At 35.9% G+C, this 15688-nt stretch overlaps 1 protein-coding gene across 8 annotated transcripts in view; it reads right to left on the bottom strand.

The window, feature by feature from the left end:
* The window catches only part of SCN1A (sodium voltage-gated channel alpha subunit 1), a 100899-nt gene that overhangs the window by 38135 nt on the left and 47076 nt on the right, over window positions 1–15688 (bottom strand). For 6 of the 8 annotated variants that reach the window (XM_026852637.1, XM_026852642.1, XM_026852636.1 and 3 more), the window contains 10 exons: window positions 14957–15229; window positions 9453–9516; window positions 8702–8843; window positions 8313–8519; window positions 7542–7847; window positions 6391–6771; window positions 5124–5256; window positions 4052–4290; window positions 1583–1756; window positions 574–930 (listed from right to left, as the gene is read on the bottom strand). In XM_026852637.1, the coding sequence (XP_026708438.1) occupies window positions 574–930; window positions 1583–1756; window positions 4052–4290; window positions 5124–5256; window positions 6391–6771; window positions 7542–7847; window positions 8313–8519; window positions 8702–8843; window positions 9453–9516; window positions 14957–15229 (2276 nt within the window). The remainder of the gene's footprint in view (window positions 1–573; window positions 931–1582; window positions 1757–4051; window positions 4291–5123; window positions 5257–6390; window positions 6772–7541; window positions 7848–8312; window positions 8520–8701; window positions 8844–9452; window positions 9517–14956; window positions 15230–15688) is intronic. The other 2 variants (XM_026852644.1, XM_026852643.1) reach the window with 1 other exon arrangement.

Raw genomic sequence — 15688 nt, 5'->3', positions numbered from 1 at the left:
CTCTTCTCCATAAAAAAAATAAATTTTTGAAATTTTGCTTAGGTCCTGTTCACTATTCGAAAATATTCCTACAACTGACTAATATCTGTAAATGTGTCTTTAAATCCCCGCAGTATATAAATATTTTGGTGCCAAATCTTATAATCTAAAAATGAAGATAACAGATTTGCTATTCAGCATCATTAAAAAGTTTAATTTATCCCATCACACAGAAGAAATTAGATTATTTTGGTGACTAATCATATGGGATAAATAATAATAATAAAAAAAAAAAATCACAGCAAATGGTTTATAAAGAGCCATAAACTAAAATTATGTGAAGCAAAAAATATTTACAAAGAGCCAAAAGACAAATTAAGAATGTGACTAAGTGCTCACTCTAACATTCTTAGGATTTTGATACTGCGGAATACTTTGTTCTCAATCCAAGAAAGCTCTTAAGCTTAACTTTAAGCATTGCTTGAAACACCTGCTTAAGTGCTTTATTGAAGCAGAGCCAGAGCACTTAGTTCACTTCAGGACTGAGCCCACTCTACTGCCAAATAATTATCTGCCAACACTTTGTTTACATACCACTAGGTTTCCAATCACCATGACCATCATGAAGACCGTAAGGCACATGGCTTGGCCAGCAACCTCCATGCAGTCCCACATCGTTTCTATCCATTCTCCACACAGCACTCGAAATACTATCAAAAAAGAGTGAAAAAAATCTTGCATGTGCCAACGTGGAAGCACACAGTCACTTGCAATTTTGCAGACACATTCCTTGTAGTTTTTCCCAAACAGCTGCATCCCAACCACAGCGAAAATGAACACAATGATGGCCAGCACCAGGGTCAGGTTACCCAGAGCTCCCACAGAGTTACCAATAATTTTTATCAGCATATTTAGTGTTGGCCAAGATTTTGCCAGTTTGAAAACTCGTAACTGGAAGAAAAAAAGAAAAATATTGTTAGGACAACCAGCAAGAAAGACACAAAAATACTTTAAAGTTAATTTGTGGAAGGATATTACTGCAAAATATGCCATGACTATGACTGTTCAGATGGTATCCTCTTGTCTAAAAGCATGAAGATGGAAGGTTCAGTCAACAAAATGTTGTGATGTTATTGCTTGATATCCTCAGACCATAGCTTTTACTGAAGGCTAAAGAAGCTACCAGTCATAGTAGATGGGACTTAAAATCTAGGGTTCATCTGTTAAAATAATCTAGGCCACTTTTCTGCTGGTATTTGTAGAACAAATCATTGCTGTGATGCCAATCAGAGTGCAATACATCTAGTGATTCGATTTGTTTCTGCATAGCAGGATGTTTAAAGTGTGTATGTACAGTAAACACATTGTAAATAGGCCCAGGGCACCTTTTGCTACCTATTTGTCTGGATCTTTATCAATTTCCATTGAAAACAGTAAGATGTCACAAGTAATAAGGATTTGTACTAATGAAAGAGACATTAGTATGTGGCAAATATCAAGCAAAATCAAACAAAATATCAAGCAAATTTTTACAGAAAAAAGAAAAAAAAAAAAAAAAAAAAAAAGCTCCATTGAAAAATCAGTGCAAATGATGCATATTTACCAATCTGAATGATCTAAGAACTGAGAGTCCTTCCACATTTGCAAGACCAAGCTCAACCAAGCTAAGGGTTACAATAAAACCATCAAAAATATTCCATCCTTCCTGGAAATAATAGTAAGGATCCATTGCAATTATCTTGAGAAACATTTCTGCTGTGAAGATTCCAGTGAAGACCTGAATTCAAAAGGCATTTTGTTATTTCAGTGTGAAATATAATATTACAGATCTAGCTGTTGTCTAGCTTCTTAATTCAAGCTACATATCTGCAATGTCTTATCCAAAACTGATACTCAAAAATAGTTGTGTACTGTAGTGATTTATTATGCTCACCTTCCCTTAACAAGTGCCATACAAACCAGCAATTTTTTTCAAGTAATTAAATTTTATGCTAAACAAATTACATAAGCTTCTGGTTTATAACATTTATAATAGAATTTCAACTCTATCAGGATACGAGCTTTCTCATGTACTGTACGAACAAAATCCTAATTTGATTTTCACAACATAAACCAGAATAGTTTCCAAGAAATCACATGGCATAACATCTTTCTTGTTATACTAACTACAGTATACAGCAGCATGAATGAGGCCAAATCTGACTCCAGAGAGGCAGCTCCTTTGCGAGTATAACCTGCCGTAATCCAATTCAGTTCAGAGGTACATTTTTTTATACCAGAAGGGGATCACCTGAGATACAACAATTTGCTGAAGCTGAGGAATGTCTACCTGAGTGTTGCCAGTAAGTTTAGTGAAGTTGATTGGCTCAGTCACCTTGAAGTCAGGAATAAAAGAGCATTTAAGAATGTATTTTAAACACAATAATGCTGGTAATTGTTTTTCATCATGGGATGCTATGCTGAATGAAGTAGGAATTAGGAGCCGCCAAAGCAGTGACCCTGAGTAGCTCTGAGAGAAGCTTTAGAAGAATTTCCTGTAGGATAGGAATGTACTGAAGCCACCATTAAAGGCTGCCTGAGCCCTGGTTGTAAATGCTTTCTTTTTTGGTTTTAATAACCCATTTTCAAGCAAGCTGAACAGAAAATGGGACAACTAAAGAGAATAAACTAACTACAATAATCAGGAGTTGGACAAGAGTCTGACAACTTCTGCCTAGGAACACCAACACTCAAGACAGATTTTATTACAGTCTTTAAATACATTCTAGATATAAACACCGGAGAGGGAAAGGTGACTATTTTCTAAGATACAGGATTGGAACCATTGAGGAAGAGGTAGGAATGGATGAATACACTTTGAAATGCTGCCTGAAATCCTGATCCTAACGATCAGGATGGTGAGGTTCTCAAGGCGCTTAGAAGTGGAACTACTGGAGCAGGCAAACCCTGAGAGCCTCTGTATTGCAGAAGGGGTTTATGTCAGGGAACCTAAGACTGGGAAGGTGTGGTGCTTATAGGCAGGTTCTCTTGCACTCTCTTTGTAGTCAGATGTACACCAAGATTTATATGGCGTTTTCTTGGTTGAAAAACAAACCTATACAATGCTACAATACAAGATTTTACATTTTGTTAGGAAACTCAGGTAGAGAGTTTCCCTTGAGTATATGAAAACCAGATATGCATTTATCTTTCTGTCTAAATCGTGTAGTTATTTACATAATCTGAGATAGAGATATTTTTTCCTCAGTACAAAACAAGGATTATTAAAAATCCCATTATAAGATATCAATTCTTAAGATAAGGGACAAAGTAGGACTGCAGCTGCAGATATGTCTACGTGATCAAACTTGTCAGTTCAAAAGCATCAGAGATACAAAAAATTACCTTCTGAATTCTTTAATAATTAATCTTTTTGAAGTAGAAGGGAGAAAATATAGCTGACAACATAAGAAAAAGATATCTTACTAATTATCTGATCACAAAATATATAAAAACTATAAGAGTACTGCAGGATATTTTTCATAGTTTTACATAAGGCATATGAAGAAAACAATCCATATATCCAGATAAAAAGCCTTTTAAGAAGAAAATTCTAGAAATGCTTTTAAATGGCTCTTTTAGTGGTTGTAAACCTGTGGTCTGGAAACAGAGCAATTAACAATACATTCATAATTTAACGATTTTGTTTGTATTGATTGAAAAAGTTACACTGCTTTTATTTGCATAGTGTATTTTTCATGGAAGTAATGCATTTCCTAGTTTAGTAGTTACAAAAATCAACTTCTGTTTACGATGAACTTTACTGAATGTAGCATTGGTGCCATTTTAAAAATTATTAATTTGGCTTTGCAGAACACTGCAATATATTGATTTTACAGTATCCTAAGTTACATGAGCCAGGGTTGGCAGTGAAATTTCCAAAAATGTTCTGATAGTCATTAGCTGGAGGCCAGTAAATGTCCAAAAGATCTACTTTCTGAAGGGGGAACAAAAAAAGGCTGTTAAAAATCCTTTCAGTTATTTCAGACATACTTCCTTCCAAACCATGAACATAAAGACCCAACACACTTACCAGATTTCCAACTGAAAGTACATTATTGAATTCTTTGGTCATCGGGTAATGTTCCATAGCCATAAAGAGTGTATTTAAAACAATGCAAATTGTAATAGCCAGATCAACAAAGGGGTCCATTACCACTAAGTTGACAATATGTTTTACTTTTAACCAATGCGGACTGCAGTCCCAGATCAAGAAAATATTTGCAAATTTATACCAACACGGTGGGCATTTCTGTCTTGATTCTTCGAGTTCTGTGGGGAAAAAAATTTTCATACAAGTGACTATATGATTGCTCTAACATTCCTCAATCCTGTATGAATTGTACTAGTCAACTTGTCAATCTGTACTGGTACTGATTAACCTGCTATAGACCTTTTTTTACAGAGTTTTTCAAGAAGGTCTTTAAAAATTGTTATCAGATATATTTATTTTGTTCAAAACTTATCTCTCTAATATAAATTCTTTGTATTCCTATCACTACGCTGATCAGGATCAATTTATGCATTGCTTTATATTATGTATTTAATTGTTCCTTGATTACACTTCAGCCTGTTCCTCCCACATATTGTTCTATTATGTAAATATTTTTATTTTAAAATTTGTGGTGTTTAGCTAAAAATTTTCAATACCATTTTCATACTTAGTTAAATAAAAAAAACATTTTTATCACCTAGAACAGCACTTCTTTAAAGAGTAACTGAATAAATATAACCACTGAAAAAAAAATATATATTTTAAAAATGGTTGCATATATTTGTCAAATGTTCAGTGGCCTTTTTGTGTCCAATAATATATTTTTAATTTCTGTGCGTAAACATCCCCTCAGTTATGACCATCAAACATAATTCTGTAGTCCTGATGACCACATGAGGTAGGTGGTGGCAAAACAATGAGATAGAAATGCTTATTTATGTAATAACCTTAATGAGTAAAGAGGTTTACGTTTACTGATAAGTATGTGTCCATTTGTGGGATGGTATCTGTTAATAAACCTAATATAAACCAGTTTTTAAGTTTCAACTCAAATTTTCAGAAGTCTATTGGAAAAAAAAAAATTAAATATTAAGCTATGTGCAGCACACACCTTCCACAGTGTTTGTGAGGATGCTAGCAATGCTCATGGCTCTTTCCCTTAAAGCTGGATCTTCCAGGAAGTCCATAGAAACATGAAAAGAGCTTGATATTCTCTTCCTCATTTCTGTTTCTGTAGTGGTGCCCTATACAGAGAACAATAATACATGAGACCATGTTGGAGAAATGAGATCAGCATATACTGTATAGAACCCTGTTATTAATGTCTTAGCTTGGATACGTGCTTCGTGCACTTCAATTTTTAGCATGTCAGACTTTTATCACTTTTTAGTATCTTTTAAATAATTTTTAAAAGGTATGATGCAATAGTTACCTACTGTTCAACACTGAGTTTATTTACTTAGCTTTTGCATTTCCTTCCTTTAAACTATGAAAAATTATTTAAACAAATGGAAAAGGAATGAGTTAAAAATATTGTATAAAATTTTTGCCAACTGTAATTTTTTCCTTACTACTGCTGATGGAATATTCTGTAGTAAGTAAGAAAAGTCTGACTTCCTCATGCTTCCTCATGCTAGTATTTTTTTAGTAATGTGAGTAGACAACATTGAACTAAGCAAGAATTTTTGATGAGACATCTCTTACCTTGTATATGGTAAGAGAATGGCAGCAATATGTGCTGCACATATGTTCAGAGATTTGTATTTTTGGAAGTATGTATTGAAATGTGCTCTTCCAATGAACTATTTGTTATCTACACTACAGAACTCCACCAGCAATGGATGGAAAACATATAGGAATGAGAAATAAATTATAATAAGAATTGACAACTTTCTTACATTTTCAATGGGGCTGATAAGGAAGAATGTGATCAAAATTAACTAATCATGCTAATTTTGATAAAGTGGTATACAGCAGCACCATATTGCTGATTGCAGTTATATGATAATATTTTTCTATAGTATTTCCAATTGTATAGCAACTATGATTTTGCAGACCATAGCCAGATGGCCCTTTAGATCAACAAAAGTAAAGTATAGCATAGTGAAGCATAGTGCTTTTACAAATGTGTAAGTAAATTAATATTTTATTACTTGGAAACTGTGAATTGCATTTGTTAGTTATGTGAATATTTTTAAGTAAATGCTTAGGCTGCAAACATATCTTAACTGTTTTATTTATTAGAGATTTTACAAGATGCAGGAGCATTCACAGCTTGACCAACCAGGAAGCATTGCCAAGGGTTCCATTCTGTAGAAAACACTGGCTGGTGCAGTAAGAAAAGGCCACGATGCCTAAGCTATTTAAAACTTTCTTACATTGTCATCAGTAGCTGGTTTATCTATTATCACCTCTGGCAGAAGCTGTCCAACTGGCGATGTAGGAACAGATGGTCCACCAACCAGGGAAACCACCCCATTGCAATCCACAGTGCTGTGCATCTTCCCATTCACTGGAAACACTGCCAGCATCCTGGATGACCTACTGGCCTGACTGATGTTACTGTTGCGCCGTTCACCGTGCCTGCGCGGCACAAAGAGAGAATCTCTTCTGCTATCATTGTCTTCAAAAGTGCTGTGCTCATCATCAGCAAAGTCATTTTCTGATCCTATATCCTTTGCTCGACCTCTGAAGCTGAAAAGACTTGTTCTGCTATTGCGCCTTGGGGAAAACAGGGAGCCTCGAATGCTCAGCAAAGACTGCAGGCAAAGAAAGTTTGTGATTATTGTCTGAAGGCTTCAAACTTAGCATTATTATTAGGATAGCATAGGGCTGTTGTTTTTTTTGGTTTTTGCTTTTTCTTAAATGAGAGTAACCGTTTTTCCCAGAAGATAAATGCTGCTGTGAAATCTTTGTATATATTTAATTTTATATATATATATATATATATATATTGCAGATAGAAATACCACTCTTTATTGGTTCTTAAGACAAAACCAATTAATTTTGAGTACTCCTTTCTCCTAATGTCAGTTAGAGTTACTGAGCAGAGTAGTTGCACAATACCCATCAAGAAAAAACGGGAGTCTATGCATGCACGTTCTTTCATGTATGCAGCCTCCTGCACATATTGAACCAATCTCCAAACATCATTAAAGCAGGAGGAAAATATGAGGCTATCATAATGGAAAAATACTGTAGTGTTTTAATAAGTCTAATTAATATATAATCACTCAAAAAAAACCCCAAAGAATCAGAGAATATTTTAATATGATTTTTAAACAATCCTATTACAAGAATAGAGATATGAGGTTACATTTAATTCTCTGTGGTTTTTTACAAGACAATCTAGTAGCTACAGCACATTCTCTCAAGCACTAGGAACAATAATAAAGTTTAATGAAAATCTCAGTGTTTCCTTTCTTTAGGTGTAGGGTCATATCACAGTACCAGGAAGACTAAAGTAGTTTTGTAACAGCCTATGATGCTTTAAATGTATGCTTCTACTAAAAATAACTATATGCAATACCTGATGTGGAGAAGAATACTTCTTTTCATATGTCAGTCTGTTGCCTTCAATAGATAATCGGAAACCTTTTCTTCTGATGCTGTCTTCTGATTCAGACTTGTGAAATTCATCTTCATCTTTTTCCTCTCCTCCAGACTGTTCTTTCTGTTTTCTTTTTTTCCTTCTATTTCTTCTCTCTTTTGCACTCTTTGAGCTCAATTTTGATGCCTCTGAGGAACTTTCTGAGACTCCTCCTGCTTCTCCCCCAGCGCTTGGCTCCCTGGACTCCACAGATGCTGTTACTGCTGCTGCTGCCACTGCTGCTGCCTGCCATGTTGCAGAATTAATTTGTGTCAGTGAGTAAACAATGTTTTTCTTAAATTTACTTATAGAGAATCTTTAGTCCAGACACCATGGATTTTAATACTTTCCATAGTGTATTCTCTCCCTATATTTTGCTATTTTTTATTACTCATTTGATTCAAGATATGTGTTAGTCATAGCCTTCCAGCTTTCATGAGTAGTTTTTAAATGCAGAAGTCTAACAGACTGTATTAATAACACTAGATTAAGAAAACCATAATGAATGATTTATACCTAGTTTTGACTATTCCTTCTTGATTTTGGATGGATTGCTCACAGTACAATATCTTTAGTGCAGAATAGAAAATCTCTGAGCTAGATGAAAGCCCAACAGCGTGTTTTATAACTCCAAATCCAGAAAACACAGGGTGAATATCTCCAGCAAAATTACTTACAGACACTTCTGCATTACTACACCATAAATAATACCTGAGCTGCTTCTTGTTGTTTCTTCAGTTGTTCCAGCATCTGTTGAAACTCTGCCTCTTTCTGCTCTGCTTCTTCCATGGTTGCCTGATTCTGTTCTTCATAGGCCATGGCAACCACAGCCAAGATCAAGTTGATCAGGTAGAAAGAGCCCAGAAAAATCACCAGAACAAAAAATATCATGTATGTTTTCCCAGCAGCACGCAGTGTCTGGAAATAAGAATACATTTATAAGCAAGACTAAGTTAACATAAGTTCTGGTTTTCCTGTTGTTAAAATGAAGTTAATATAAGAAAATTTATTTATTTTATCTTGCATTATTGATTTATTTATTTTATCTTGCATTATTGATACAGACATATTTAGTCTATTTTTCATTAAAAAATTCTCACCAGTTGATAAAGGTTTTCCCAGAAGTCTTGAGTCATCAAGCGGAATAGTGACAAGAAAGCCCAGCTGAAGGTGTCAAAACTTGTGTAGCCATAATTGGGGTTTCTACCAGCTTTCACACATGTATATCCTTCTGGGCACTGCCTACAATGACAAACTGGGTGTTACCTTATATAGTTATTTTAATATTATCACCTGGAATGTCCAGGAGAAGATTAGGATTAAAAAGAGGATTTTTCTCTAGTTAATCACACTAGAAATAATAGCAGTTGTGATTTTTAATAGAAAAATATTTTAAAGGACACGAGAAATATTAAGCAGGAAGGGCACATAAAAATTAGTGTCAAAAGTTTAATCTAAGTTTCTAAAACATAATATTCCAAACAATTTCTTTAATTATTAATGTCATAACATTGTCAATGACAATGTTTCCTACTGCCTCAGCCTGTTAGTACTCATATATGCAATTAGAACTGCAAAATAACACGTTTTCCAGCTGCTCCGTCTGTTACTTCTCATCCAGGCAGGAGCTACACCAATACCAAATTACTGATTCATTCATAAAAAGACTAAGCTCATCTAACCAATCCACAAAAACTCTGACCAGGAACCCAAATCCTCAGTCCAGTGTAAAATCCTAGTATTTCTTACAAGAAAGTGGTCACTCAAAAGATAGCCTCTGTCCAACTGCACATCTAAAGAACATGGATCTAATTTGTGCACGTGCAATAATATGATGAAATTTGGTCTTACCCAGCATCAGAACTATTTCCGCAAAGCAGAGCATCATTTTGCCCTTCCAGAAAATAAAAATGACCTGTTTAGGAAAGAATTTTTTTTAATTATAAATTTCTGAATATGAAAGGTTTTTTTACAGCTCTGTGAAATAAATAGTCCCACTCTAATAATGTTAAGGTGATTTCAGATGTATTATTAAACAAGTGGTGTACTTTTTCAGCAGGACCGTAACTTCAGAGTAAATGACACTATGAGTTGTAGTGCTATCACTCACAGCACTTACTGTTAAAAAGCCAAACTCTACTAAAAACCCTGTCAAATGCTTCTGGATGTAGATGAAACGTACAATTCTCCCTTCAGTCTGATCACTGAACTAATTCACACTTTGTGAAATTATATTGTACAGTTATTAATGATAATAATTAAATTGTAACTGAAAAAAAATATACTGATAATTTATTTCAGACTTTCTGATCAGTATTGCCGAGGGTTCCCGTTCTTACAAATACTTGTGACAGTAATATGTGAGCGATGCAAAAAACCACCCAGCTGCCAATAGCTCTAACTGTTACAGGTGCGTACATGCTGCAATTAGCCCACTGATTAGTGTGAAGGCCCTGGTATACATCTAAGTTTAAGTCAGACAGAATTACTGCAACAGTCACTGACTTGTGTAGGTAGGATTTTAGGAGTATACAATGAAATTATTGATCCTTAGGAAAGAAAAAAATGGGTAAATTCCATCATATTGCCCTGTAGCCAACCATCTCATAATCTGTGTAGTAATCCTGTATTTAAAGGACATTGTAGATGGTTTAAACAACAAAGGCATTGCCTACTCTTAAAAAATAAAGAGGTGATGTGCAATACGTTGTTCTTATTAAAATTCACTTTTACCATAACTTTGAAAAATGCTTTTCTTTTTCCCCTTAAAGCAGATGCCTACAGTTGCTAAAATCTTGATTTTGGAAGAATTATCACAAGAGGAGCTTCCTCCCATAGTAACATTCTCCCATTTGGTCACAGACTTAAGGATTCAGTTTGTACAGGATTAGACCATGTAGCCCAGTATTCCGTTTCCAACAGAGACCAAAAGCATTGCCTCAGGATGTCTGCAAGGACAGTGCAGGGACATGGTGATACTCCCCTGAGCACTTCCCCAGATTTCAATACTTCAGAAGCACAGCAGCTTCAGAGTTAAGGTGGTACCTTTTTTGCTTCCTGAGAAGATTTAAACCCTGCACTGGGTTTATTTTCCATTAAACTGGCCTGCTATTTCCTTAAAATCTCATTTGAAATGCTACCAGTGCATCTGAGATTAAATTTGAGTGTGGCTGTGCTGCCCAAGCAGGGTTACTACAGAGGCTAATGAATTTTTGAGTCCGAGGAGGTGTCACAAGCCACTGGCTCAGCTCATTGATTTGCTGCAGGAGGGACACGGTACCCCAGCCAGCTGCATCTCTCCATCTGAAAGCAAAATTCACCATTTGGAAAAGTCAGATTTTAAGCTGTATGTAGACCTTGTTCTGACACTCTGTGAAGGACTCCATTCAGTGTCTAATGATACATCTGTGTCTTACAGGGTACAATCTCCTGAACTGTGCAAAGTGCACAACCCTATGTGCAGCCACTGTCATTCTGGGCTGGTATACATTGCAGAACTGCACCGTGCTGAAACACAGTTGTAAATGGAAAAGTTAGCTGACATGATGCTGACCACAGCCGACCCTTATGAAGCAAATCTTACTCTAGACTATGTCAGCTAATCATGATTAAAACATGTTGGAGCGTAACAGCTGGTTGGGAAGAATGCAAACCTGACTTGATGTAGTTTACACAGAGCAGTCAGTCATGATCAGTACTGCTTCTGCTGAGCTGAACGGCTAAAATAGGGTCTGTATTCAAGGTCTGTGGTTCAGAGAAGATGTGCCCTGTAAGCATGCTGTACTTGCCAGCTCCACAGGAAATAACAGCCCCCCAGGCTCTCTCTGAGTACACTGATACAACCACAACTAATGCTCACTGTATTTTTTTCAGACAGGAAAATTTTTATACCAACACAAGCTGAGTGGTACAAGCACATGTCCCTAACTAGATGCAAAACTCTGGATTTTATTTTACCAAAGTAATGTGAAAAGTCCCTCATTACATCAAAGGTATATGTTTGGCTCCCTCTTATTTGGCTGGCAAATGGGAAAAAAACCCTGGTAGGTGAGCACTTTACTTCAAGGGAATTTACAGTTGTTTGGGTAAACCTAGGGTAATGACTGAGAATAACTTTTTATTTTCTATCTTAGAAAAAGAAAAAGGGAAAAATAAGAGTGCTTAACTCATTAATGCCAGGAGTGCTTACATAAAGTCTCTCTAAATAGTATTTCCAAAAATAAGCTCAGTGGCAAAATTAGGGTTTACTTGCCCTTTTTTGCATAGTATACACAGCTACTCACATAAAAAACTTTCATAATTCCTACAAAAGGCAGTGCCATTGCACTGCTCTGAGCTCCAGGTAAGTCCCTGCATATTTCCCTGTGAGAGCTGGTTTAGGAACCGTTTCTGTGTCTTGTCTGCCCACCTGCAAGAAGAGAGCAGGAAGCTGTCAGAAGATAATTTTTTTCTTTAAAACTACTGGTGAGCAAGGAAAAGCTTATTAACTGCATAATAAGACTTATAATTTCATTATAAATTTCATAATACATATTAAATCCTTTGTAAAGGTTCAAGTAGTCATTCAATAAAGTACTTTCTGTAACTAATTCAATTCATCTTTGTTTTGTAAGGGACTTCAGGTATTTTTTAAATCAAATTAAATCAGAGCTTGAGTTTACAGATTCTTTGTTAAAAAGCCAGGAAATTAAATTTGACCTTGAAGTCTAGGTCATCATTAGGAGATTTTTCTCAGACTGTTATACCCTGTGGCATGGGATCTCCATGAATTCACATGTTCCAGTAAAGTGAGTTTCATAAAAAGACTTGACTTAAGAAATTCAGATGGAAATCCATCATAGCTATTCATCAGCTGCGTGATCACCGTTAGAAGCTATCTTCTATTTGAAAATTGTCTGGCTTTGACTTGCAGCTATTGAACCTTTCATATCTTTGCCTGCTAGATCAAAGATATGTCTGGGATGAAATTTTTGTTCCTCATGAGGTTTTTCTCAGCTATGATCAAATCACTCCTTAAACCTTCTCTTTGATATGCTAAGTAGCTTGAGCTCCTGGTCTATCTTGGTATAAAGCAGATTTTCCAACCCTTTAATCATTCTGCTCTTTCCTGAACATCCTCCAATTTTTCAACAATTTATCTAAATTGAACTTTATATAGTATTCCAGTAGAAACTGCAGTAGTGCTAAACACAGGGGTAATATTGCCTTTCTGATCAATAATTTATTTATGCGAACAGGATACTATTTAGCTTTTTGGCTGCAGAGTTTAGCCTTAATTTGTCAGTCTTGGCTGCTCCACAGTTCCTTAGGTGCCTTTGCCTCTCTATTGCAAAGGGCCTTCCATTTGCATTTCTGTATCCTGCCTCTCAGTTGCAGCTCTGCAACCTTTCATATGAGCTGCTGTGGTAGTGTTTTCTAGAGACTCTGTAGCAATGTTTTTCCTTTGTTCTCATGCTGTTATTCATTTTGCTTTTATTCTCATGACGTTACATCCGCAAATACATTATTGTTGCAGCAGGTACTCATGGGGAGCAATTGTCTCTGGTGTGAGATTCACCCTTCTTTCTCCCCCTTTTTCCTACTCCTTGCTCATAGCTTTTTGTTTATATTAGGTGACCTACTATCATGCATGTACGAGCTTAAAAACCAACCTGCCATACAGCATCCAGCCTGATCAAAGTGTGTTCCAGTTAGTGCTAATAGCACTGCATTCAGGAAAAACCTGTAGGGAGCTTGAGGAGATGCTAATGAAAAACATTACAGTTGCTATAGGAAAAGTATTATGGAGTGATCAGTGCTGCACTGGAAAGGATACCAAGGGGATACCAAGGGGAGGAGACTCACCTGGGGACCCCACCACTTCTCTTCACAGCTGGCCACTGTGGTCAGTTTTCCCTTTCCCTTTTATTTTTCTCTCTCCCCTTTAGTTCTTAATTTTTTCCAAAAGTAACTTTCACTGTTAGAGATGATGTATGCCATCAGCTGCAGTCTTTATGCATGTCAACCTCTCTCAACTTGGATTGTGTAGCACTGATTTTTAGGATAAAGAGCTTAGGTTTGTAACCTTACATTTAACTGTAGTGAGGTGCATTACTTTATCTGTTTTCAGTTTGCCAGATGGCTTTGTATCAGCAGAACTGATTGGAAAATCATACTTTGGGAAATTATCAAAACGGAAAGATGCATCAGAACAACTTCTGAAGAGGTTTGTCTGAGATTGCTGCTATTCAAAGTTTTAAGTAATCTAGATGATGGAAGAACATTTTTCAAATTTGCAAATGATACTGATCTGATAAGGATGGTGATGAGTTTGAGGAAACAATTACAATTTAAAAGATCCAGAACAGTTAGAGAGATGGTCTGAAAAATCAGGATGCTGTTCAGGCTGGAACAATGAACTGTGCAAATAGAAAGTGGAAACAAAATGAGATGAAAGTCTGTAAAAGGTTCAGAAGCAGATAGACCACAAGCTGGACAGGATTTAGTGATGTTACAATTGTAAACAATGTCAAGTCTTAGCCTAGGATATATAAAACACAAGTATGAACTACTGTGCTAATACATAATCTTTCTTCTTTATTTAGTCTGCCTCATGTGAAGAAGAAATGCCTAGATGTGGTACTGCACTTTAAGAAGTCTGTTTATGAACGAGAAAGGATCCAGGTGAGAGATCAGGATCTAGAAAATAAATTGTAGGAGAAAAAGGTTAATGATCTGGATTGCTTGGCATACAAAAAGAAGACTGATAAAGGAGAGAACAGGGCATGGCAACATAAGAATAATCTCTAAATATCTCAGAGACAGTGATTAACTATAGGTAATAATCTGGTTTTGATGCCTGTGGTGAAATTGATAAGAACAATGAGCTTAAGTTGCAGCAGGAAAATTTGTTAGACCTTAAAAAAATCCCTTTCTAATAACAATAAGCACAGTGAAGCACAAGAATGGATAGGTGGTGAAAATACTGAGGACTCCATCACTGGAGTTGTCACAATGTCAGGTATCTCTGATGTCTGTCAGAAGTGAGATAGATGTCTGTTGCTGATCTTGCTTTGGAGTATCAGAATGGAAAATGGTTAAGACTATTAAGAATTTTAGGAATTTAATTTTAATTTGAAGAACTCATTTGGACCTCTTTCTGTCTCAGGGGAGATGTGGATTTGACAGAGTGAGCTGAGAGAAAGTTCCCTTGTTCCTTATTCCCTCTTCCATGCAGGCCTTTGGAACAGATCCATGAGCAAGAGAAAACACTTCTGCTCTGTCTTAACTAAATGTATCATCCCTTCCCCTCGTTATTTCTAAGAACTAGGTCAGCCACACATCACTTCAATAGGAGTTATGCTGACAATACTTACTTTCATCTTCAATGTACCCCTTCCAGTCAAATAGGGTCACTGTTGAATTAACCAATGTACCATTTTCACCTATGGTACTGTTTAGCTGGGAAGTAATATTTGTTTCCAAAGTAAAATTTTCGGGAGGCCACTGCAGGCATTTATTCCTCAAGTTGCCCATGAACAGCTGCAGCCCTATTAGTGCAAATACACTCAGACAAAACACAGTCAGGATCATTACGTCCGAGAGCTTCTTCACAGACTGAATTAGGGCTCCCACGATAGTCTTCAAGCCTGCAAATGCAAAGGAATTTTATTCTGATATTCAAAACTTTTTTAAAGCATAAAAATGACAGTCTCCCAGTCAAGTTACAGATTTCATGCAGAAGCCCAAATAAATGATAGTAATGTCTGTGAAATAACATTTTTGTGAAGAGCTTTTTCACTTGTGAAAAATGAATAAATAGCTGAAATTTATGTTCATATAAAACTGTGAATGGAATGAGTTGCATATATTTCAAAACACTTGTTTTAATGCTAAAACAAGTGACTTTTTCTATTCATGCTATATATGAATCTCACATAGAAGTCTTCTTTGTTTTTATTTGTAAATACCTCTTGCCCCAAACCTTTGCTACTATCAGTTTTATAACATACTAGGTTTAGAAGACAGTAATAAACAGCCTGTTCAACAATAAATAGGATCAAAATTCAATGCTATAAAACTGGAAATGGTTTGGAAAATTGTAGAAT

The sequence above is a fragment of the Athene cunicularia genome (genome assembly GCF_003259725.1).
Source record: "Athene cunicularia isolate RWA chromosome 7 unlocalized genomic scaffold, athCun1 chr7_part1, whole genome shotgun sequence".
In the NCBI taxonomy this organism is placed as follows: domain Eukaryota; kingdom Metazoa; phylum Chordata; class Aves; order Strigiformes; family Strigidae; genus Athene; species Athene cunicularia.
Note: the sequence above shows the minus strand (reverse complement) of the source record. Positions and strands in the feature narration are given on the sequence as shown.